The 26,608-nt window shown below is 37.7% G+C and overlaps 1 protein-coding gene across 6 annotated transcripts in view; it reads right to left on the reverse strand.

The window, feature by feature from the left end:
• Nucleotides 1-26,608, reverse strand: part of CCNY (cyclin Y) — a 120,241-nt gene that overhangs the window by 20,376 nt on the left and 73,257 nt on the right. For 4 of the 6 annotated variants that reach the window (XM_053984693.1, XM_053984713.1, XM_053984710.1 and 1 more), the window contains exons 3-7: nt 21,040-21,074; nt 10,129-10,229; nt 7,074-7,109; nt 3,226-3,283; nt 3,004-3,123 (exon numbers count right to left, since the gene is read on the reverse strand). In XM_053984693.1, the coding sequence (XP_053840668.1) occupies nt 3,004-3,123; nt 3,226-3,283; nt 7,074-7,109; nt 10,129-10,229; nt 21,040-21,074 (350 nt within the window). Of the gene's footprint in view, nt 1-3,003; nt 3,124-3,225; nt 3,284-7,073; nt 7,110-10,128; nt 10,230-15,734; nt 15,808-21,039; nt 21,075-26,608 lie in introns of those variants that run through there. The other 2 variants (XM_053984724.1, XM_053984733.1) reach the window with 2 other exon arrangements.

The following is a 26,608-nucleotide window of genomic DNA, read 5'->3' on the forward strand; positions in this document are numbered from 1 at the left end:
TTAAATTTGGCCTATTTGCAAAAAACTCAGGAAGTTGTGCCAAGGCAAAGCAGAAAACTTGAACCATTCTGCTCTTCAGGTCTAGTTCATAGGATTGTTTTCACAGAACAAAAGAACAATGCATAAATATTTAATTGTCTTACATGCAAACACTGTATTGTTTTCCTGTTCATATGGGTAACACTCCTGTTCACATTTTTATTTGCCATCCAATTAGTAGATTAACACAAGTACAACTTCCCACCTCTGCACTGAGGGAGATGCTAAAGAGGAGACAGGCATTTCTCAGTTTTAGCAAAGGTGGGAATACTCTGGTGCAAAAGACTTTTTTCAATAAGTCAGGTCACAGAATACAGTTATGCTGATCACTGGGGTTAGAACCACTAGTCACAAGCTTTAAATTAGCAAAACAATTCTTAAAACTAATTTTATTCTTATGGTATTATTTTAGAATAAATAATGTGAATTAGCATTTAATTGTTTCAACCTGAGGTTTTAATTTTCTACCTATCAGTGTGGGAAATCTCTTGGCAGCTCTGGAGGCTATGTGAAAATTAAATTTTTAGTTTAATTATAAATCGGTTTTGCTGTAATAGTGGAGGCTTTAATTGAAATGTTTTAATTAAGTACTTGAAGCCACACAATGCCAGCTTTTTGCTGCAGAATAGCTTATCTCAGTCTGGAGTTTCACACTTACTCAGCTCCTGTGCTGAACACAGACTGCTGTAGAACTGATTGTTACTGCTGCTTTTACCTGGTTAATGCATGTATCAAGACAAACAGAGGGTGCATTCAACCACGCACCTCAGACTATGTTAATAATGTGGGCAGTAAAAAATGGTGCTTAGAACTGCTTAAAAATAATTAGAGTGAGTGAAAGGAAGATAAAACTGTAGCATCTTGTTCAAAATGTCGCTGATCCTCACACTTCTTGCCTTCTGGCAGTCCTCCCAGGAGGAACAAGTGGCAGACAGGGCTATCAGATTGCTCTCTGATGGACAGCCAGACTATGGCAAAACACAAGCTTCAGCAGGGAATGCTGATCTCTCCTTCTCCAGACAGGATATCAAAACTGAAAGCACTTGCAAGGTTCATAAACAGCAGTATCAACATTATTAAGATTTCAGGAGTGTGGGAAGGGGGAAAGGGTCACTTGCTTTTTCACAGATGGGTTTCCACATATGAGTATTTCAAAAACACAATCTGTGTCTGGGGCCTCTCCTGATGACACAAAGAAATGGGTTCTAGAAATACAGAAGAAACTGAGAACAGCAGCAGCAGAATTTCACACTTGTAAAACACTATGTACAAACTCTGAAGATTTCTGGAAAGGGGGGTCAGGCAGGTGCTATTATCCTGACAACACAGGCAAGAATAGCAGAAAATGGTAAACACTGATCACCTGCCCCAAATCTATCCACAAACATCTAAACATCTGCATGGCTGCTCTGAGAACTTGGCTATGATACATTTTCCTGTTACCATTATACTGGGTAAAAAAATAAAACCCACCTAAGTTTTCAAGCACTAACAACTATGGAAACTGCTTCTGGAATATAAAATATTAACTAAAAACATTTATACTTCAAAAGAATTACTTGCAAGGGAACCACATAAGAACCAGAAGAGGCAAGGAAGTAGTTATATAAGACTTGTCGGAAAGAAATTCACATGCATTGCAGTATCAGAAAGGTAATGCTATTAAATAAGGGAGAAAAAAGCTCCCTGTCTTTCTACTAAACAGTGCCCTCACTGATCAAATAACTTAAGACTGAATAACAGATAAATACAACAAGGTATTTGACAGTGAGTTAATTATATTACAGAAGAACATACTGATTCATACAACATATCTTGTCTCCAGCAGAAAACACTTATGAAGAAAAGGAAGAAGGACAAGCACTTAGTACTAAGTACTACTTAGTACTGCAAAAGAGACAGGCAAAATGTCATTTCAGAAAACAAATATTGGCTGTCAAGCAACTAGGTAGAGTAAAACTACAAAATGGAAGGGTGGAACACTGGAGGGTGTTTCTTGCCGTATTTCTCTCATATTTCTGTTCTTTACTGGCTAGTACAACTCATTCTGGCTTTCTGAAGGAGAAAAGCCTGCCAACTAATCTTAGAAGCCAAGGGAAATAGATTAACAGAGGAAATTAGTAGGCCTGGGCTTCAAAATTCACCTTCTCCAATTTCCCCTTCTTCCATCTAAAATGCATAACTAAGCTGTCATGAAACCACGTGTTGTAGTGGTAAAAAACCATTTTGTTATTTTAAAATCTCTGAGTGAAGAACATGGCCAAAATTGTGACTGAAAGCTGAAGAGACTTGTCAGAATTGGCAGGATATAAATTTCAAGAAAATTAAGAAATTCCCAGCTGGTAGAGATCACTTTAGCTCTTTTAAACCACATTGCTATGCTGATCCACACCTGCTGAAAATTTGAACCTTCTTTTGTGTTGTGCTATTTTTAAGCAGCTAAACTTCAGACTTGAGTACAATTGTTCAATCCCATGACAAGTATAGTGGAAGTAGAAGAGAGCCAACATGTCCCAGTCACTTACTGAATCCTTCATGAGCCAGTCAATTCTTATTGGCGCTATCAAATCACCTACAGCTGTTCCTAAGTCTCTCCTGGAAGCTGCAGAGAGACACAGCAAACCCCCCAAAAGCTGAAGACTTTCTGCTTTTAACATTCCCTCATGTTCAGACCACCTATGCCACCTACATTTTCTATGAGTCACCTTGGTGGCCTGTAACACTCTCAACTCTGTGAAGGACAGGACCTCAGGTTTTGTGTCACATGTTACCCAATCTCTTCTTCCTCACTTACTCTACCCATGAAATGAACTATGTCATCTCTTCCCATTAAGAAATTTCCTCTGTCTCCATAGTGAGAAAAAATTCCCTGGCAGCACCTAGATCTATGAAGTCATACAAACGCAAGTTTTGAGAACAAAACTGGGTCTGTCAGATGGCTGATGTCATCCTTCAGACACTCACCAGGGTGACAATGGCACATTCAGCAGTCAGTTGAGCAGCACTGAACAACGTCCGGACAAAGCGGTAAATCTGTTTCTGCTCCGGGTCATGTTTGTCATAGTCTGGTGGCACTTCGGATTTCTAAGGAAGAAATACTTCCAAATAGGTGACTGAAACAAAATGAAGCAGACAGAAAAAAAAAGACAGTTCACATGAAAGGGAAGGAGAGGCAGATGAACTTACCGAAAGGGGATGAAGGTTTTCATCAAAAATATCTAAGAGCATTCTTCCGTCTGTGTCCCTAAAAGCATTAAAACCAAAGTACTGTCATTATCTGAACACAACAGCACACAACCCTCACAGACACAAGTTCAAACTCCAACCATTCAAACTCCAACACTCCCATGCTGTGGGGTGCTTAGAACCACTGATGAAATGTAATTTTGAAATAGAGGTTGGACCTACTCTGCCATAAGGCCCTTGTGTAACATGAAATTCATATTACAAAACATGCTAAAACACTCAGCTTTCTGTGGCCAAGATACAAAACTGTTGTGCTCTTTACTGTTAGGCTTAAGAAGTACTACTACAAACTTGATAAAATCAGCCCAGCTTACTCTCCTTTTCTCCGTTTTTTAACTTACTCATGTCCACCCCTGAAATCTCTCATCTCATTATTGCTTCTCCCTCCTTTATTACCAGCATTGTAAATGCTTACTAATATGCAATGCTATTTTTACAGTCATCTTTTACTTAATACATACATACTTTTACTTTATCTGAAAAACCCTATTATACTAATGAATTCTGAAAGCCAAAAGAAACACATACAAACAAAAATTCAGACAAAATAATATTCCTATTCATTGGTTTTATTAGAAGTTTCTCTGAAATCCCTGTAGCTCAATATCAGCATGCACGTTGATGCAACTTCACAAGCCTAACATCCAGGATGCAATATAAGATTTTTGGTCTATATAACTTTGGCAAGGACACTAACAAACACAAAACCAAGAAGTATAACTGTACCAGAACAGGCACTTTCTGGACAGATGCATCAATGTGATCTACTTATTACAGTTCCATCTTTATTTTTAGCATCCCTGGTACTCTGATCATACAGTTAACAAACAAACCGCTGAATATATTTTCTATCTTTACTTAGCAGCACGTGCCTCTCAGAGCATGCAAACCACAAGTTTTACAGTGGACTCATGTCTGCAAAATAAATTTATTAACTCAACATCTGAAGGCACCACTTTTTCTACTAAAATTGAGGCTAACACTGGAAAGAAACACATTTTTAATATAAAAAAGAGCACCTAAATTAAAACAAACAACAAACTAAAACCAAAAACCAACAAACAAATTGGGTGACTGGAGTAATTACTAGAAAATTCCTATCAGCAAGAATTCTAGGCCAGACTCTTTTAACCCTACCTAAAAAAAACAGTATTTAAATGCAGAAGTAGTCTCCCTGAAATGATTGGTGTGCTACAGTAAACTATGGCACTTCACAATGCAAACAATTTCCTATTTTATTTCTTCACATTGTAGCTGCTGTATGCTATGAAGTCATACCTGACTGTCCTCAAAAATGTATTTAAAAAAAAACTTGAGAGGTTTTTGTCTTCAGTACAACTCATACTGTGCTCTGTCAAAAATGGACCATCTACTGATTACCCAAGTATTCTTTATGGTTAGTTTGCTGGGGTTTATTTATTTCTTTAGCAAATTCACCAATGCTTATGCATTTCTTCAAAAACAAGATGGGTATAGTTTTTTATCACTTGTTGAGTAGCTAAGACAACAAAACATGAAGAAAACTGATCAGTATAACCATGACAGGAGACACTGGGAAAGGGAGGAATGATAATTAGAATGTTACAATCAAATGATGTGTGAGAAACATGTGAAGAAATATTATATTTCATGCATTAGATTGGTGAGGGTTTGAAATATTAGGAAATAATTTTGGTTTAAGTCTGCTACACAGGAGAACAGGACCAACTAAATACTGTCTAAAACGAATAATTCTCTGGAAAAGCAGATGCTTGATTCTTTTTCTGTCAAAACGAACCTTAAGTCAAAGAGTTACAGTGGTTTCATACTCCCCATCCCCCATAATGAACCAAACTCTCCCACATACATCAACAACTTCCTTTTCTCCTATAATAGCAGGAAACAGAACATATGTTTTGCTCTTGCTGTTTCAGCAGCAAGCACAACTGAGTGCTGTTATCACATTGTCCCTCCATTCCCAAATCAGAGAGAACCCAAGACCCAGCAGTTGTTTCACACCCCTCATTTCAGAGTGTCTAACTGAGACACACGAGCCTGGCTCCAGCATCACTTGTCTGTCCCAAGTGCAGGCACATCACTTCCCCACCCCAGGCACATTCCAGGGAAAGCAGCAGCAAGCAGTTTCCTGAATCAATCACCTCTCCATCCCAAAAGTGAAAGGACAGATAACAATTTTCCCAAGAAAGTAATGTCAGAATGCATTTGTTTTCAAGATGCTGACACAGTACTCTTCATTTTATAAAGGTCTGGTCTCTCTGTCTACCAGTTGTAGGTCAAATTTGCATCAGGCTCTGCAAGCCCACGAATGGGCATAATTTACTGCAGACAGAGATCAGCTCCCTGGCAATCAGCATAGATGGCCATGCACACTGTGGCTCTGGATGCCCCTGGCTCTGGATCCTTCCTGCTCACTTGCAAACTCTTATACTGAGGTTTCTCACCCTTTGTACTCTCTAATGTGCCTGATTCTCTCAAGCCTTTTACTCAGCTGCCATGCTACTTAGCAGAGCACTTAATAATTTATTTCCACAAAACTTTGGAGTCTGATTATCTTTGAGATCTCTATTATTTAGTCAAGCATAGCAAAAACCAACTAGCTAACCAAACTAATCCAGGGACCATGGAAAAAGTGGGGAAAGGACCCACAGATGGATAAACAAGTAATCCAAGCATGACCACTCATGCCTTATTTCCTGGTAAATGAGATTAAAAGTTCAAGAGAAGATTTCACTCCAACTTTTCATTTATCTATTGCCATGTTTCAGTCCAAGACCCACTGATGTCTTAGAAAGTCTTCTAAGAGCTTTCAGCAGGAATCAAGCCCTAAGCCTTTCTGCTCTTGTGCACATTTAAAGGATTCTCTTGAGTTGTCAGCCTTGTTTCAAGAAGGGTGATGGGTTCCACTGACCTGAACCATGGTCCTGAATGACGTACCAGCTGAACTTTAAACTCATGAGTAATTCCTTTTGTTCTAGCTGGACTTCTTATAGTCCAGAAGAAAAAACATTTAAGTGGCTTGATAAATCAAGATCTAAGCCAAGTTCTCTGAAAAGGCCAATTGAAAAACCATGGACGCTGAAGTCACTTAAATTATTTATATAACCTCTCCTTAGAAATGTCAGGAAATATTATTTTAGGATACCATGACGTATCATGAGGACAGGGAATTTAAGATACAAAAGCACAATTCAACATGAAGAAAATTCATATATGTGCCAAGTTACTTTTTAGAGAATCTTTTTTCTATTCAATTTCAATCAACTTGAATGAGCAGAGATCTAAAACATACTATACCAGGAGAGATAAGCCAGGACTGGCTCTGTTTCTGAGGCATCTTGAATTACATCTGTTCACAATGCCACTCTTACTATATAATTCATCGGTTTTATTTCAAAATCCTAACTGATTACTGATATACACAGTTAACTTTACAAAAGTGCAACTAAAAATATAAAACTGAAAGATACTATTCATATTTTTTTACATGTAAGTGCAACATGTGCAACAATGCAAACGTGCCCACTGCATATATAACCAAGCACTGTATCATCAGAGCTTTTCAATGTTGAGCTGTACTTCCATTTATAATGGCACTTAATGCTCCAATTTTAATTTTTCTATGTAAAATAATACATATAGGAAATGCGTTCTTATTGCTAGCCTGTAAGTTAAGAGAACTACTACCCAAAAACATTTTGAAAGAAATTAAGCATGGATTTTTAGGGTTTGAGCAGTTCACTTGTTTCAATAAAAGATATGTTCAGTACAAGATTCCACAATTCACATACCTGTTTTTGATGTGGTAATATATTGCAAGAGCTACACTGTAAAGAAAAATACAGAGTTAATATCTCAGGACTGCCAAATTATATTTTCTGTCATATTGCATGCAAATTCAAAACTTAGCACAAAACATGACAAACAGTATATGGTCAACAGCCTATTTTCTTTTGTTCACTCTTAGATGTCAGGAAAACTGCTGTAAACAGGCAATTTTATAATATTTGTTTTGTACACTCCAACTACATCCTTTTTACTAGTAATTATTTTACTTCATAGTATCATCATATTCATATTATTTTCATATTTCATGTACCAAGTTGCACATACTTTCCATTTAATGCCCTACTCCACAAAACCCAATGATTATACTCCTACTGACTTCCAAGGCTGAAGACAAAGCATCACGGGCATTGGACATTCTCTTTAGTTTTGCTGCCAGGTTAACACAAAATGTTTTAATCACCATTGGCTTATGATTGCATATTGAAATCCATTGCTTGTGTCTGTCTTTATATAGCTGCTCAAACAGCAGACTCCAGTAACACACTCCTACAGTTTTATGGCATCAAGTTACTTATTTTAACTCAGGAAAGACGACTCCCTGAATAACTTACTGCATTATGCATTTACCCTACTCTTAACCACACACCAAAGCACCCCTGTTTATATTCTGCACACAAAGTGTCCTTGTATTCACAGAAAGTTAAGATTTTGATTACATACATAACTAACTGATCTCATTCCCATTTGAGATGGAACAAAATTAAAGCATGGATTCTTAGGATTATCCTACAGTTTCCAGCTCCCAGCTCATGCTTTACTCACAATACGTTTTTATTGAAGAACGAAGCCGAGCCAGCACTCTCCCTACTTATTGCAGCAGCATAAAACCAATCTAAGCTAAAGGCGAAAGAGGATGGAGGAGGGAATTCACTGATTCTCTTTGTAGACAGTTTGTTTCATCAATAATTCACTGTAACACACTTATGTGTTATACTAATGCAAAATTTCCCACTTTTCCGTAAAAGGCCTTTTAAGAGTCAATCTATTGCTCTCTGATTTTATTCCAGAATTTTTACATCAAAACTGAGATACTGCATGTTAGGAAAATAATATGTTTGAGCTAAAACTCTAGCAGAATTTAAAAATATTTCAGGTTTGATTGGGGTTTTTTTTTTGAACAGCCATACAGTAGAAAATATTTTTCTTGGTTAAAGTAAGTATTTTTTACTAAATTTTTATGAGGTTTTACCTATTATTATTTTTATTCCATGTATTAGAAGTTCTTAGATCATACATGCTTTTTAATTTTTTTTTTTCTACAGACACATATTTAAGGAATCAAGAGACAGTGTGTACCATGGACATTTAAAGACTACAGTTGCTACTGAACACAAGAAAAACACACATTTATGAATGACTTTGATTTGACAGAAAGATATTAACAAAATGAATTAATCCTAAAATTTAATTTTAAATTATGCCCCTAGGAACACACTTGCAGTTCCAGTTCACTTAATGAAAGCAGATGCAAGAACCTATGTGCACAGCTCTGCTTGGTGCCCATATGGCTGCTTTTGTAACAAAATGTCAAATTAAGTTTAGAAAATATTTACTATTTAGAAATCTGTATCAGAATCTGAAAGTCTCTCAGGGCTCATCCAAGTTTCATTCTGCCTTTCATACACTGGTTCAGCTGGCACTGAGAGTGCAGAAATGATGATTATGGAGCTTTCCACCACCCTATCCCAGCCACCCCGACTGCTGCAGATGCTGCAGTGGATACAGTAATATTTTAAACACATCAATGCATAACATGACCTAGAAGAGATAAATAAGCTGAGCAAAATGCCTCCCTCTTAGATTTACCTATGTGCAATAGTTATTTTCCTGCAGAGACTGCAAGGTGTGGGGAAAAAAATGAAGTTGTACTACAAAAGCAATAATCCTACCGTGTCCTCACCCTTCAACCTGTTAAATGTGCAGCCAGACAGAAGATGCAGAAACTTTGCGTTCCAGAGTTCAGTTTCTCACCCTCTGTAGTCCCTTTTCAAGCTCTCTGAGCCCTTGCAGCTTCCAAACCTTCCCATGCTGGCAGCCTGGCCTCAGCCCTGCAGGACCCCTTCCCCATCCCAGCACTGGCTCTTCCAGCTCTTCTGCTCCCCACAACTCTGCCCACGCACCTGAGACTCTCCCAAACACACCACCCTTTTCCCCACCACCAGCTCGTCCTTCTGTGTCCTGAAAATGTGTCTTGGCTGCTGCACCTGAGCCCATGTCTTCTTCCCATGAGCCATGGCAGTTCCAATACAAAAAGAGACCCAAAACCCACCCAAAAGGCTGCACTTATTCTGCATACAAAGGATTTTAGAGCAGAAGAGTATGAGATTCAACAAGGAAAAAAGCTTAAACACCTCAGAAATGCAAAACCTTTTTCAAGTGTTAATCAGAACTATTTTTAAGTTAGTGACAGAAACCTGAAGAAAAGACTATATTCCAGGCAGAAAGAGCTGACGAGGAATCAGGCATCAGTTTAACTACAAAACTGTTCTCCTCTCCCCTCTTTTTCCTGTAACAGAAAAATTAAGGACCGTCTTAGTGACCAACATTACAAACTCCTTTGGATGTGGTAGTCTAATAGATTTGTCTCTCATGTAAACACCTCTGCAGCAGAGATACTGTCTTAATAAATTTTTGAATTTGCATACACCAAGGTAACCAACCTACAGACAACTCAAGAGAGGCTATCAGCAACCATTAACAAAAAGCACAAAATGCCTGAGCATTTGGTCTCTATTTTCCCCTTACTGTACAAAATGTAAAGAACAATACTCTACAAATATGAATTTCATTTCTCTCCAAAAGTAAAAAGGCACCAGTGAAACTTAAAATGCTCATCTAAGACATCACCCAGTAAGTCTGGAGCATGACTGATGAAATAAATTTATTACTTCAAAAACTAAAACTGAAGCTTGCTTAGTAATGGTTTATAAATACGTATACATAAATACACACATAAAATGTAAGTGCTAACAAAAATAAATAAATTGTAAAACCCACCATTTGATGGTATACTTGAGGTTTGGTTGACTGACCGTGCTGTCATCCAGGAAAATAGTGGAGCAGGAACTGTATTTCCTTCTCAACTGCCCAGGAGGATGCTATGAAAAACATGCAAAAGAACAATGGCAATTATGTAATAGCAAGGCATTTTTTTGAGGAAATGTAAGAATTTAAAAAAGACAAATTTCTGTCTCTCACAATGACACACACAGTAATGTGATCACATTTGGAAGCAGTTCAGAAAGTTCAGAAATAATTAACAGCGCAAAAGTCACAAAAATCCCTGCCAGAGACTTGCTAATGTTTTCAAGTCCCAAATCCCCTGCATCCCTCCTTCCCCAAAACCATGCAAAAACTTTTCTGCAGGCTTACTCAAATACATACATACAATTGGAAAGCAAAGATGAATAAGACCTATATTTTTGTCCTCATTCCAAAAGAGTAAATGGAAGAGTGAAAAAGAAATTGTGTTAGCAATGAAGACCAGTTTAGCAACAGATATAAAACCATGCTTGAAAAAAAAAAATTTAAAACCCTCAAAAAAGCTAATAGAATGAAGTAAGGGAAAGAGGTCTTTACAGTAGAACTACAAAATTAATAAGGAGAATTCATTAATAACAGATTGTTATGAGAAAGGAAGAAAACTGATCAAAGAACAGAAGAAAAGAGTATAAGCAAATTTTAAAAACCCACATCTTAAAAGAAAAGGCCTTCAATATATTTCAATCCTTTTTCTGCACTACCATAGAAAAACATTGGAAAATTCAACCAAAAAATTGGCATTTGAGAACTCTATTTATTTCTAAACATTTTTTTGCTGAGAGAGCTTCTCCATCAGCTAAGAGCAGCCAACACTCCACCAGGCTAAAGAGAGCAGTTTCAGTCACATCAGCTAATAGCTCTCATTGTCCCTAATCGTCTTTGATTCTATCTTGGCTTATTCCATCTACACTAGCAAATAACTTGACCAAGAACCTATGTCAGGAAAGTGAAGATCAGTCAAATTACACATTTAACTCACAACAGAATAGGTTTAAAATTCAGTTGACGTATCAACATGGAAATTTTAATTCATCTTACAATTAATGTAGTTCCCAGCATTTCAGTGGAGGGACCAATGTCAATACCATCAGCGGAATTCAGAGGTATTTACCAGCTCAGAGCAACTGAGTATCCAGGATACAGTCCTGTGACTCCTACCTCAGTACATCTTCCCCTGCCCACTTTCCAAAACAGATATTATTACAAGTGCCAGCATCCATCAGTTCACCAATGCTCCTTTTTCAATAGGCAGCTGACTTCTTAGCAGCATTCACTACACAGACAGATTCCTGGTAAAACCCACACACATCTAAGTCATATTTCTGTATTTCACAGCTATGAGTGAAAAACCACACAGTCTCCTGTTAATAGAAAAAAACCCCAACATTTTCTGAAGCTGCCACAATTGTAGAAACATTATGTTCAAATTATCTGAAAGCTTACCAACAAATTCTCTCAAGGTCCTTCACTTGACCAGTAAAATTGTTGGCTGAACTGCTTTTCTTGGAAGCAAAAAGGTTTACTGAGAAAATGAAAAATACCACTTTTCAAAAATCTTACAGGACTTCAGGACTTTGGAAAGGTACTTTGTAGTACTTTGAAAGCTGACAATCCATCTACCTTCCAAGCTACTGTATGTTAGGCAAGAAAGAGAAAAAATTAGAAGTACTGTGAATATTAATGTCATAAAATTTATTATCTAGCATTGCTGCACACAAGAGAATTACTAGGGGACTGGTGTTTCACAGCCCTTATTCTACCACAGTTTAGTTTACATTCTGCATTAGTCTGTTGAGTACCTTCCACAGGCACGATAAAGACAAAGCATCTTGAAAACAATAAAAATGAGACTCTAGTGGCTGGGGAAAAAAAGGGAGATGTACACACATCTCCGCATTGTTATTAAAAAAAAACAACACATGGAAAGTTTTCTTTCTGCATAATAAGTGTCAACATGCTTTAAAGGTTTAGATAAAATTTAAGATAAATATACCGGATTTATTTAAGGGAAGCACAATTGAAAAACAGAAAATAACTCCGTAGCAACACCACTATCAGATTTAAATTTGCCTATGTAAACAGCACTCTAACATTTGACACACGTCAATAATTAGAGCAATGCACCTTATTTCTGAAACTACCACATCACAGAACTCTTCTTGGATTTTCAGCCCACATCACACTTCGTTAGGCTTGGAACTTTTCACACCTCAGGAAAATACGTGGTGTCTCATGCCTCACTTTCTGTTCACAACAACTTGGCAGGAAGGAAAACCTGTCCTAATCAGAAGAATGGTGCCAAGTATAAAGCTACATCCTTGGGTAAATATACACACACCTCTGCCATGTGAATAACTGACCTGTCAGGACTTCAACATTCCCAGCTTCTACTCTGATGTCCAACTGCAGCCATATGATGCAGCAGGTAACAGATTTTTCTGCTTTTTCCAATTGCTGGAAAACACCCTCATTTTCATATTTTATCTTGACTAAGCTGGGAGACATCTGAAGTCCCACAGTTCAGTCAAACAGACTTTTCTGAGCCTCCATAAAATGTTGCACAGGAACCTTCTCCATCCTTGTAAAGGACAAAAGAGGTTACTGAGTATCAGCTCAGAATTCAGCACTGTCCTACAGACAAACTCCCTTCTGTGTCCATTTCAATGGGATAGGTCCATGACCAAAATTGTACAGGAGCTTAACACCTTTGTATTTCAAATCCATCACAGCTGACCACAAAAATACTCCCAATTAGACAAGTCAAAGAGACTCTAATTAAGAAAACAAAACAAAACAAAAAAAAAACAAAAAAAAAACAAAACAAAAAAAAACAACAACAAAACAAAACAAAAAAAAAAACAAACAAAAAACCCAAAACAAAACAAACAAAAAAAAAAACACCAAAAAAAACCACCCACAAACAAAAAAACAAAAAAAAAACAAAAAAAAAACAAAAAAAAAAAAAAAAAAAAAAAACAAAAAAAAAAAAGAACTGAGGATGACTATAGAGCTTTGGAGAAATTAGCCAAATCATCTAACGAGATCCTTCTTAAATTCTATCCCCCCATAAAGCTGGCACAGTGAAAAAGACAGACTGGTACACCTCCTTTTGTAAATCTTCGTATGCAAAAATGAGCATAGGACACATGTGAAGCCTTGACAACCTCTGCTATTACAAATATTTACTAATTCAAAGCACCTCACTGATATGAAGTGGGATTCATTTTACATGTATTTTCAGCAGCTGCAGTACTATTTCTGTAGCCAAGAGATTCCGTAGATGTCACGCCTCTCAACTTCAGCAAGACTTCCAACTTCATCTCGCATAAAATTCCCAAAGGGCAAACTAAGGAAAACGTGGCAGGTAAAAACTACTTGGAAAATTATATTCTGGTCAGTCAGGGATCACTTTCAAATTGGAAGGTTGAAGTAAGGGACATTCCACAGAGGTCCAGTCAACTCCACATAAAATACTGACCAACAACTTTGATCACAGTATCAAAGTTTTTTTTTTTATTGCATTTCCAGCTGAGATTAACTTGCAGAGGACATTTTTCTTTAAAAAATGCAATATATCAATAGACTTTATAGAGCTACCAGGTATGCAACAGAGTAGAGCACCCATCCACTCTGCTCCACTGGAATTTTATGTCCAGTTTTGGACACTGTATTTCAAGAAAGATGAATTTATTTCAGAGTCTGGAGGACAGAGAAGCAACATAAGTCAGAGATTTGAAAAACTTGATTTACAAGGGACTGTAAAGGCAGGCTGGAAAGGTTGTCTCCAGGAACAAAGCAAAAACAATGGCTTTAAAGTCATGTTGAAGGAAGTTACAAAGAAGGGGACGTTGTTCTCCATGACCCTTGTGGATGGGATAAGAAAGAACAGGCTTATATTAAACTATGGAAAATTAAGATTGTACATGAAAGTGTGAGAAGAGGTGATGGCAAAAACATCTAAGCCATCACCTTTTTCTAATAGTAGGGATAGCTTAAATGACTTGAGCAGTGATAGAATCTCCATCACTGAAAGTTGTAAAGAGATAAAACAAACAGGCCAGGAATAGCTTAGACACAAGCTTCTCTTCTGCTTCTGGACAAGAAATCAGACTGAACAAGCTTTTGAGACAAATTCTAGACCAATCTTCTATCATTTGATGGAGAGGATTTGTAGCTCTTTACTCCAGAAGCAGTTGCTATTTTTCTCATTTGAACCAAAGACATCCACTAAGAAACACTGACATTATAGGTCACAATGAATATTAAATACGTGTTTTGTGGAATTTCTTTCTTAACAGGAAAATATGTAGAACAGAAAGCTCTGCTTTATGACTTGCTATGTTTTTGAATGTGTTACAGAAAAAGCCCTAAGAGATCAAGGTTCAGTTTCCAATAATGCAGGTGTTCCTAACTCTTAAGACTAGCAGTTTTTTCCCCTTGCACAGCAAGTACTAAGCAAATATCACTGCTTTATTTTCTTCCAGCTTCATCCTATAACACTTTCCAATTTTCCAAATCCTGTGTGTTTTAAGATGTTTGAACTACAGGTTTTTACTTGAAGTTTATATAAAAACATTTTATCAGAAATCTAACGGCTTGGTTTGCCATCAGATTCATAAAAACACTACAGAATTGCTTCTAGGCACCTGCTTTGAAAGGGATCATAATGAATTCCTAACTTTTTCACAATGAGACTGTACAAAAGAGTTAATTTCTCTCAGGAAACATCACTTAGAAATTAAATCTAAATTTGTGGGGAAAGAAGAAATGTTACCATTTATTTTGTTAAAAGTAGGCACTTCAGAGGGGTTTTGTGTAGAAACATCTAATGGATGGTGCACACTGCCCAAAACCCACACTCAGAATTGACCAGAAGGGCCAGCTCTGGCCTCTTCAGCAGCACTAAGGTGGCTCTCTGCCCTGATGCTCAGCAGGATTCATTTATTTGGGCACAACATTCCCCTAATGAAGCTATTCAGCTTTTGTACCAGTGCTGGCTCTCAGCCAGTCAGCTTCCAGTTTGGCAAAGCAGCTTCAGCCTTTTCCAGTGTTCTTTTGCACTTGTCCATCAAAAGATAATTTGGAGCTTCTCTACTAAATAATGATAGTAGTTTCTCTACTCCCTGCAAACCAGGTGTAAGTTAGTGCATGATTTTAAAAGGTCCTATTAAATAATATTTTCCCCCATGGAAAAACTGAGGCTTGCTTGCACCCGTCTGTACAGACATGGCCATTAGCTTCCAGGCAGTAGAGGCTGGCCAAGATGCTAAAAGGCAAAACTGGCACATTAAAGTGCACATGAAGCCAAATAACAACAGTAAGCAAAAATACCAGGACTGCTTCTGACTTGGAAAAGGGAGGTTCCTATCTTGAGGATCTTCTGTTGCTTCAGGACATGATTTCGTTTCGACAACATTTTTTCACAGAAGAAACATGATTTTACAGGTCAACAAAGCACTTCCCAAATCAAGCAAACCATGCAACACCATTCTCTACATGGCTCTGCAAAGTTCTGCACTTATTTTCATCTTGCATAATGCCAATACAGCAAAATTGTCTACCTTTGGTGTAGATATATTCACCAGAACAAAAGTAATAGGAAACTGCACCAGTATGTTCATCTTCCTCTGCCAACAACTGCAATTAAAAAAAAAAAAAAAAATCCAGTCCAACTACTCTTAAGTAATATCCCTTGTTCCTCATGATTCACCTTTGTCCTCAGCTGATGTTTCACCAATGTCTGATGAAGTCCAAAACTAGCCTAGCTTAGACTAGATCTGTACTTGCAAGTTTTTGGCTCTCAAAGCTCATCCTTACTCACGTCAACTATAGAAAATTATGTCACCAAACCACTGAGCTCCTGAGGGGTTCAGCAATCACCAGTAAACTCCTCTGCAGCATATGCAGGCCCTATTTAACCACTGATAAAGCACCCTGTTTTACAAACGTGAAAGATTAAATATTTCTTTGACTGTTAAAATCAGCTCAAAGGCTTATATTTACAAAGCGTGTAATTGCTACTGTTGTGCAATTTCACCAGAGGGACTTTATTACATTCCCAGCAAAGCAAGTATTACATAGCCCCTTGTAAAAGAATTATCCTGTATGTTCTCATTCTAACTCAAAAGTTAGCTTTTGTTCCTCCCCATAAAAAAGTTTATCATTTCATACATCCTAGTGCCTTGAGGCTGACAGGAGAGGTAAAATTCTTTACCCTAGAAGACAGGAAAAGAAGCTAACTAAAAGACTTCAGAAAAACACATTTCAAACAGTAAGTTTAGGTAAGGCATTAAAGAAAACCTGTTAATTTTAACTTACTAGATGCCTGGAAAGAATCTTAAGCTGCATCTACTAGGAATGGCATCAGTGTAGGGAATCTGCTAAATGGACCAGGTGGCCTATAAAGGCCCCTCTAGACCTGCTTTTTTGTGATTGTGCAATGGAGAGGAGCAAAGGCCACATTAAGCAATCTCTAGCCGAACTTCAAGAGCACCTGAGAAGTCTCTAATCTATCTTTCTATTTATCTTGTTCTTCTCTTCAAGTAAGGAATGACAATTAAAATATCTTAAGGAATTTGGACAGCAATTATAAGCCTCTCCAATAGCCAGCCTCAGGCAGTCCACTTGAAAACAACATCTCATGTTTTATGTTGTGCTTTGCTTTCACAGACTAAACTACTTTTTAGACTATGTTCCCATTTCAGCATGTATCTTATTTACTCATTAATCACTAGTTGAAAGTGTTTGATTATCAGTCACATGTCCAGTAGTTTTACAACATAGAAGCAGAACAGCCTCTTTATTCAATCTGACGAGAAGGTTTGGGAGCTACATAGGAGTAAGTGCCATACATCATTCCAAGCATGCAAAAAGGCTCACAGAAATTGTTCTTGCCTCAGCACCTACAGCAAAAGACCCAACTGTTCTCTGCAAGTCCCCATTACTGTGTCTGGGGAGAAGCTTCCCCTGATGTGAATCTCCAAAGGGTCACTTACAAAGACCAGGGTTGTGACATGAGTCACAAAGCCCAGTAACTTTTCCCCAGGATGAAGAAAAAATATTCTGGTCTCTACACAGATGTTAGCTTTTCTACTTGGACTGATAAAAACAGTATTTGTTTGCTGGAATTTGAACATCCAGTTGCCAGGTAGCAGACAGTACAAGCCAGTAGACAGTCCAGATCCCTAAAAAAGACAATGATGAAGGGATGCTGTTGCTACAAGGCTGGCAAAGAGTCTCCAGAATAAAAAATATGCAGAAGTGAGACATTACTTACTTTTATTTTCTTTCCCTTTTCCTACCCTTTATCTTCCTTCAGAAATACAGAAATATATGTGAAAAATATCCCTTATTTTTAAGGGGTATTACTGCTCATAAACATAGATTCATTTTAAGAGTGTATCTCGCCTAGAAGAGAAGTAATTACTTGGGCTAACAGAGCATTTTCTCCTTGTCTGAAAGGGAAAATTTCTAGAAAAACTTGAAAAAGTAAACAACCTTTTTTCTCCCCTCAGTAGAAAGAACTACCTACTGCAGTAAATAGTAAAAAGGACTACCTACTGCAACCATAACAAAAGATTCACTCTTTCTCCACCACCTCCTCTAAAAACACAAAATGTGTCTGTCTTCCTGTTTGCTTTCCTTGTACAGGCAGAGACACTGATGCAATCTCTCTTCTCTGAGAAAGGAAACGCCCCTATCTCAGTCTGCATCTTTATCCCTCTCAGCAGCTTGACTAAGCAGATTAAAAGACACGTGCACACCAAGGCAGAATAACAAAAACATAAAATAACAAAAACCAGTGACTGCCAGTGCAATGGGAAAGAGAAGCAGAGTCTGCTGCAACTGCTTAGGAATTAAAACAGGCTAGAAGAAAGCAAACAGGTCAGGTACACTGGAGGTAGGGAATTTCCAGCATCATTCCCAACTTGTCATGCGTCTCCTTGGGCTCTGTGGGAAGACTGAGAGATGGCAGCTCCTCCATAGCACTCTGTCAATCCCTCCTTTCATTCTTTCCCCACCCCAAAAAAAGAGCAGCTGCTGGTTTCTTCCATCACACCTACTGACAAGGTGAATCTGAAACATGGCAACTGTCAGCTCTTGACCAAGTGTAACAAACCAAATCAGGAACCCACCATTTGTGTTTGGGGATCACAGGAAATTATTCAGTCAAATAAAATATCCTACAAACAAAAGCAAGCGAGAAAGAAAAAGAACAGTGGTGTGATCATGCTAAGAAAGTGCATTTTTAAACGAGGAAGAGTCAATACTATTTTTTTTCGTAAGTAATATTTCAAAACTGCATTTGTATAAATTACTATTCTTATCTGTTACTACACAGAATTTGGCAAGCAGTTAAAAAAAAAAAACACCTAGCTTTTCTTGACACTTCTCTTTCTAACCAGCCCCCCATATCACTTGGGAGAAATTCAATTCTGCCTGCAAAATAACCAGTTATGCAGATACTGCACAAAAAGATAAAATATTTTGTTGCTCATCTTGGTTATTTATCACAAAAGGAGAATAAGCATGAAAAACAACAACAAAAAAGATGACATTATGGAAAAACCACAAAAGAAAAAAGTGCTGCATTATGGTGAGGAGTTCTTTTAAAAAAAGGCAAAATACTAACACTACAAAATTTATGTCCTCTGGAATGTTTCCTCCAGAGAAGATGTGGAGACCCCCAGCACTTCACATCAACAGGGAAACAGATGAGTAGCAATAGCTCCTGTTAGCACACACTGAGAAACAGTGGAAAAGAACTGATCTATCAATAGGGTATATCATAAACCATTGTACCATGTAAATAAAACCTATCATTTGTCACATACAACTGTTAAATCTAACTAATTCCTTCCATTTCCTCCAGCAAGGTGGTCTAGATAAACCATGATGGTTCCCTGCAGTCTGAAAATCTAAACACAGTTTCCAGTTACAAGTCACAGCTACTCCTACAAAAATGATTACCCAGTTTGTACACCAGGTTTAGCACACTGAAGATTTAGGAGGTGCTGAATGAATACTTACAGATGTGCTGAAGGAACAACTTAAAATATTACAGGACATGTTTGAAAATACAGTTTTATCTATGAGTATTGCCTAAAAAGCTTAACTGACCTGTAAAGACACAGACATGGTAAGGACTTCAGCCTCATAAAGGTTATTTTTAGCTTTGTAATTCAGAAGAAGTACTTATAAGTAGACTTAAGGTAGCAGTAAACCACTGAGGGAAGTTTACACTACTGCAACCTCAGCCAATATTTTGAATGGTACTTAGGGGGTGGGGGGGAACAAAACAAATTAAGAAGAGGTACAGCACTTAGCACATCAACTGCATGTGCTACTATACTGAGCTCCCAACAACACAACTCCTCAGTGATAGGATCACCCTTCCCTTTTGTGCAATATGTCCAGCCTAAGCTAAAAACACTTTATACCAGAGTTTGCACAAGGGTGCTTCCAGCATCTGTAATAGTCATCTTTGTTAATCTGCTGGAGGAATCAGAACTCACAACACAATTTTTACATATGAAATGGTTGGTATTAAGTACACATTATGAAGTTTACAGGAACCCAGTACACTGGCTTTCCAAGTAATTTTACAACAAGACAACAGCTCTGCAAACTACCCTCACATGCACTATAAAAAAAGGGAATGTTTTATAGGGGAATAGAAGATGAGGACCAAGAAGATCTGCTAACCTAGTGAGGGCAACTTTAACGATTTTGTAAGCCTCAGAGAATTCTGAGAAGCCATGACTTCTCAGAATCTTAACTCTTGGAAAACTGAAAAATCTCAGCTTGCTTTGAAAGCCATACAGTAGTTTCAAAAATACTCAACACCAACCAGTTCTATCAACAAATTAAGCAGTCCTGCCCTCCCACCCCACACAGCAGTTCATTCCTGCCCTCGTGGCTCCCTCCCTTTCTGCAGGTGCGAGCCCTGGAGTGAATCACAATTAGGAACTCCACTTTAGCATTCAGCTGAGTCCACCTGCATTTGTGCCCCGATCCAGTTTATCTGGAGCTAGACAACTGTTCACCTCAGCACAAAGAAATGACGTGGGTATAAACCACATCTGTTTGTTTCAGCAGCTGTAGTGCCATAAAATGACAGCTTATATTTCAAGATAGAGAAAAACTTGAGAGCCTCTCCCCATTCACCTTAAAAGCAAATAGCATTTGGTAGACAGTTAGTTCTTTCCCTTCTCAATTTTACCTAGCTATGACTCCACTATTTCAGCACAAGGCTTCACATACTTGGAATCACACTGGCTCCAGGTGCTTCAGCAGTACAAACAATGCTAACTGAGGTGAAGAACCTGGTCCTGTACCCAAAGCAGGCTACAGGGTATTTGCTCTCAGTTTCACTGAGAATTTGATTCAAACAGAAGAGAACTGAATTGAAAAATGCCCAGGGTACATAAGCATATCAGACCCCCATCTTCGTACTCAGCATGTAGCACATGTCAATTACATTTACCTTGCATCAACACTTCAGAACAACTGTGTAAATACCCAATGCTGTAGTTCCCTGCCAATGCAAACTTGCATACAAATGTGATCTAAAGATTCAAGAGTTTCTGTAGTAATAGTAAAAAAATCATACCAGTGTGTGCAGCTCTTTTTCCCAGACACCAGTTACCTACGTGCGCTGGTTGTGAGCATAATACTGTCTTCAAACCAACAGCTTTTTTCCTCTAACTCAATAGCCAAGGCCTATACTTCAGGATCCTGATGCAGAGCAAACATGTGAAGCATCAGCACCCTCTCAGCGATGTGGAAATCACGTGTGATAACTCTCATTTACTGTATAATATAGACAACAAGGAGAAAGCTGCATAGCGAGGCATTTTCACTTACGTGGTTTATATAGAGACTCTTGCGTTTTTCTCTCACTGCAAAAACACAAAATATGATAGAAATATTACATGACTATTTTTCCCGATTAAGCTTCTTATACACCATTTATAATAAAAAGAACAGGAGACTATGTGCAACATTATAATTGCTTTTGCACTAACCAAGTATATTAATATAGCAAACACAGAAGAAACACATTATCTGTATGCAGAAAGGCATTTATGCTCACTAGTGTGGTAATGGGTTAAAATTCTCATCCATTTGGATACTTCACCAGGTGCTGGTCCACATGGGCAAGCTAATATGCAGTAAGCTGCAGTCCAAGGTAGCAGTGGCTTGGCCATTCTTCCCCAGTTCTCTGTGTGGGTACTCCTGTGGGTATTCTCTGAGTAGGTACTCTGTGTGAGCCACCAGTGCCTTCATCCAAGGTACCTTGCTGCAAAGTGGCCTACACTACTTTGCAGGTATGAAAGCACCTCAACAGCTACACCATGGAGTTAGCAAATTCTCATCACAACTTACTGTGCACTAACTCCCACAGAGAACCCTTGAAACCATATGGATTACACCACTGCCTTCTATAATGATCAGGCACAAGCCTGAAACTATTACTCATGTTGGATGTAACAATGAAAATCTATTTCCTTGGTGAGTGTGAACCAGTCACCACAAGCAATGGTTGCAAGTCAAAGCCACAATTAGCCAAAACAGTCAGAAAGTAAATAGCAACAAAAAGGGAGATAGATGTATGAAGTCTAAATTGTCAGGAAAATGCTTATTACAGCTGATTATATATGCTCTTTCATTTTTTTAAAGCACTTCCCCAATTAACTCACCCCATAGAGAGCCTGCAGAGCTCTGTTCCAGTGAAAACACAACATTTAGGATACAACTCTGGAGGCAACTACCACATAAATCACACTGCAGGATTAAAATAATAATGGTTTCATGCTGTAGGTGATTAAATGCACTTTGGTGCATCATGATTTGAAAGCTATGCAAACCAACGCACTTAGCAAAATAAGAGTGTTCACAATGGTGGGATAGCCTGTCCATTCCCTGTTGGATGAGAAGCCATTATCTGTGATTTATTATAAGCAAGCAATCTCACATAAACAAGGCTGTATGTGTGAATACTGTAAAGTAATTGTGTTTAATGCAGACATAAAATGAAAATAAAAAAATAAGAAAAAACTTTGAAAAATCCTTACATAATTTTCCTCCCAGGGAGCAGAAAGGAGAATCACACATGACAGATGTTAGCCATGTCACTTAGAATATGCTCAGATCCACAATTATGGACATTGTATAAGAAACAGAATAAAACAGGAACAGCAGAAAAATTCTGATGATCTAGTAAATTGTTAAACAGCTTGAAATCCTACTAAAACACTGCACTACACTTAAGTTCCACACACCGTATTTATCACCAGCAAAATACATAAGACATCTACAGGGGAACAACAAAATGATGGTGAATACTTCTAAAAACAGCTGAAGTATTTGTCTAGTACCACATATTGCAATGTACAGGCAGTAAACAATTCTGATAAGCTGTGTGCAAACCTACTATAGCGCTTAACTCAAAGTTAACATCCATTAACTGTGAAATTTTGAACACAGTTAAGTATTTAATCATAGTTTTAATCACAAATAATTATATCACATTCAAAGTTCTTCAAATCCTACAAAGACAGCTGGCACATATACTTCAAATTCCAGTTTAATGATTTTTAGTCGCCTTAATTTTTTTCTTCTGTGTTTGTATCCCTTATTCAATTCCCCAAGAAGGTACAATCCCCTACTATCCAAAGCAAGAATGTCACTCACAGCTCAATCCTATTTGCTATTTCCAGTCTCCAGAAGAATATGTTAACATATTTATACACACCCCTCCCTTTTGCCTGCTCAAGCACTTCTTGTGCACATCTTTGCAAGCACCATGCTGACCTCCTTTCCCTCTCTCCCCATATAACAGAAATTCAGTTAGCCTGGCCTCTCAAGTGAGGCATTACAGGAAGGCAGCTGCTTCTTTCTGTGCTTCTGGCTCACTCTGCCATAGTGTAAGGCTTAACTCTCTCCAGAACACATGCCAGTGGGGAGTCAGGCAGAGCAAAAATCCATTCTGTCACAACCATTCTCTTTTATAATCACAATCCCCATTTTAAACAAGGGGAAGCCAATTATTACACAAGGCAAAATGACTGTAAAGAGTCATTCCATCACTTGCCTTCAGTCAGTTTAAAAATGCTTTGCTGCTCACACAACGCAGTACTGTCTGCAGCAGGCCAGACCATCATGTTAGAATTAACCAGTGCTTTGCAGCATAAACTCCTAACTGCAACTCCAGGATTTTGGGTTTCAGATATGGGGTTTTGATGATGTGAATCCCAATAGATTTAGAGTCGTCAGTTTAAACGATTAAATTTCTACTTTTTTTAAACAACATAAAACTTAAAAGTTGTAATGGAATTCTTCAAGTGGAGCCTGAGATGCTGCCAAATTGTCTCAGTTTTTTGCATTCTACAATTGATGACCTAATCCTACTGCTGCAGAAACTTTCAACTGTTATTGTTGAGCTTTCACAATAGGAGGAAAGTATCCTGAAATTAAAAGGGAGTGAGGAAATACACACAGAGGCATCTGTGTGTACATGCATGTATGTATGTATTTTTCATTGTGCTGTAATAAAAACTTTCACTGCGCCATTTCTATAGACTTATTTTAATGTTAATCATATCAGGATTGAAAACAAAATTCTTGAGGATTACAACTATAAGAATGTCTTGCATTTTGGAAGTTGGAATTACCAACCATTGTTGATAACTCATCTATTTTTGTTTTAATTGAGAAGACTGGTCCTAGCTAACATTAAAAAGAGCTTACTTCCACTTCTATCTGCCTATATAAATACAATTTGAAAATCTTTTTTTTCTGAAGCCCATTGTTGCACTGATACTGCAAAATTTAGCCAGTACATTGAATGTATAAAGCCCAATCTAAGTTAGGAGAGGGGCACAGCTGGAACCCACTGACACAAAACAACATTGCCAGCACCTTGGAGGAGCAAACATTGCCTTCTTGGTACCATGAAGAAAAGGCAATTCCATTGTTGAAGTGCTGTTTGGAAACCCTGGGTTAATCACACCCACACACTAAATAGTGCATGGGTTTCCAGTCACCCACAGCTCACTGGCCAAGCTCAGTAAATTAGGGAGAACTTGCATAAAGCACTCACAGAAGTTAAAAACATAACAGGCAATATTCTCTACCAGCTCCCTAAATAGGAAGAATTCCATACATATGATTCAGCACCTAGAAAATTCCCAGAAGAGATGGAAACATTTAGAAAAGCTCATCTAGCTAGGAATCAAATTAATATTTATTGTGACTTTAACTTTTCTGCAGATTCATTGAATGTTCAAGTAATTAAGGGTTCATTCAGACTACTGACTAAGAGGGGCAGGACAATTTATATGCTTAGCATGGCATCCAGGCTTCACAGAACAAAGACAATTAGAAACCACGTAATAAACTGAGATGCCACATCCTGCCTCATTTTCTTCGTTGCTCTTTGCTCACATGTTGATCACAAACAGGTCAAGCACAGCTCCTATGCCAGGAGAAAGCTATAAGCAGTGAGGCTCAAAGAGCATAGGCCTACTAGAAAGCCAAACATGGACTGTCTGAAGATAACATTGCCAAATCACCCTAGCACCTAGTGATGGACTTGGCCATTTCCCACTGTAAAACCGTGAGATGTATGCTCACAGCCAGAGCCAGATCCTGGATGAAACCTTGAATCCTGATGCCACTTGACTTTCTGTGTATTTTAAATGTCCACAGGTCTTATCTATAGAAATATTTTCACTTACAGTCAACAGGAAGGTTTACCAGCTCAATACTATTCAAGTAATGGAGCAGTTATTTGTCCAAGTTAGGTGTTTTCAACACAGCTAGCTCAGCTCTCCTCTTCTACATCATCTGAAGATGTAGAAGATGTAGAAGCCCTACATGCCCTGAAAAATCCCTCTATTTTCCTCTTAACAAGCACTTTATTGCATTTTAGCTAGGCAACATCCTTGAACAGTGTGGTAACTCCTACATCTCCAGCTCACTTGGTTCAACAAAGTACAGCCTAGCAAAATGCTTAGTACTGGGAGCTGTCCCACCAGAACATGATGGCCCTTGGCAATATATCAGCAGACAAATGTTTGCAGAATCCTTTTATTTCTATACAAACAAAATAGCCTTTGTATTTTTTCCAATGCATCAAGGACAGCTGAACAGATCTTACACTCCCAATGATAACATTTCTATAACATTTCACTAAATTCATTGTTCTTACTCAAAAATATGTTCTCTACGTTACTTAAACTAGAAAAAAGCTTCATAGACCAACTCTAGCACGGGTATAAATACTTTTATAAAATCCGTAAAATTAACTCCATATTGCAATAAATTAACTGTTCTTATTACAAATAAGAATAATCATCCAGTCTGGTCAAAATTTTAGTTGCTGAACCTGGGTCTATTCTGTCCTTTCTTTCAACAAGCTGTAACAAGAAACAAGTAGCATCCATTGGGGATTAGACAGTTTCAAAACACAGCAAATTCACTATAAAACAGACATCAATCCTCATAATACAACTATGGAAATACTACCATATTCATTTGCCAGACTACCAAATCAGATTAGTATGGTAAATGGCATCCAAACCCAAATAATTAGGTATTGAAAGAACCAGGGCTGAATTCAGAATGACAATCTCAAGGTCAAAGGAGGTACTCACATAATCAACTCTTCAATTAGGGTCTAAATGTATATCCCTCTTTGTTCTAGTCATGCTCAAAAACTAGCAAAAAATATACAGTAAGTGAAAACTACATTATTTTTCAAGTGATGTGTTTGACACTGCAATTTACTATGTAAATCAAAAGCAGCATTTATAGGCAGCAAAAAGGAGGACAAAGAATTCATGCTGAACAGTCAGAATTAAAATGCAGGAACTACTTTGAAAATAATGTGTTTTGTATCCATTATTCATTTATTTCTAAACCAGCATATCATACATGTCCAATAGGGAACAAAAGAGACACAGTAAATAGCTTCTATTCTACTAACTCTATCAGGAGGCTTGTTTAACCAATGTTAATTTTAGAAGTCATTTTGTCTAGGTATTAAAAAAAAACAACTAAACTCCAGACAAACATGGGTATATAAAATCCATTACAAGAGGAGAAGATGACAGAATGTTTGAGTAGGATGGGAGTTATTTTGTTAAGAAAATCTAGTACTGAACTCATTTACAGTATCATCTAGATCAGAGAAATCCTGGAATGTCTTTCAGCTAATATAAACCGGCATTTTCTAAAAAGATACTTTCTACACATTTTTCAGAAGCCTAATGTTAAGAGTTAAAAAAAATATCAAGAAACAGTTACACAAAAAAATTTTGGATTTAGAGAAAATATTTTAAAAATATAATTATGTTAAGCTTCATCCATATTTGTACTACTGGTCTGACAAGACAATTAGCTAAAAGTGTGACTACTTAAAACTCTAACA

This window comes from Vidua macroura, chromosome 1, assembly GCF_024509145.1.
Source record: "Vidua macroura isolate BioBank_ID:100142 chromosome 1, ASM2450914v1, whole genome shotgun sequence".
In the NCBI taxonomy this organism is placed as follows: domain Eukaryota; kingdom Metazoa; phylum Chordata; class Aves; order Passeriformes; family Viduidae; genus Vidua; species Vidua macroura.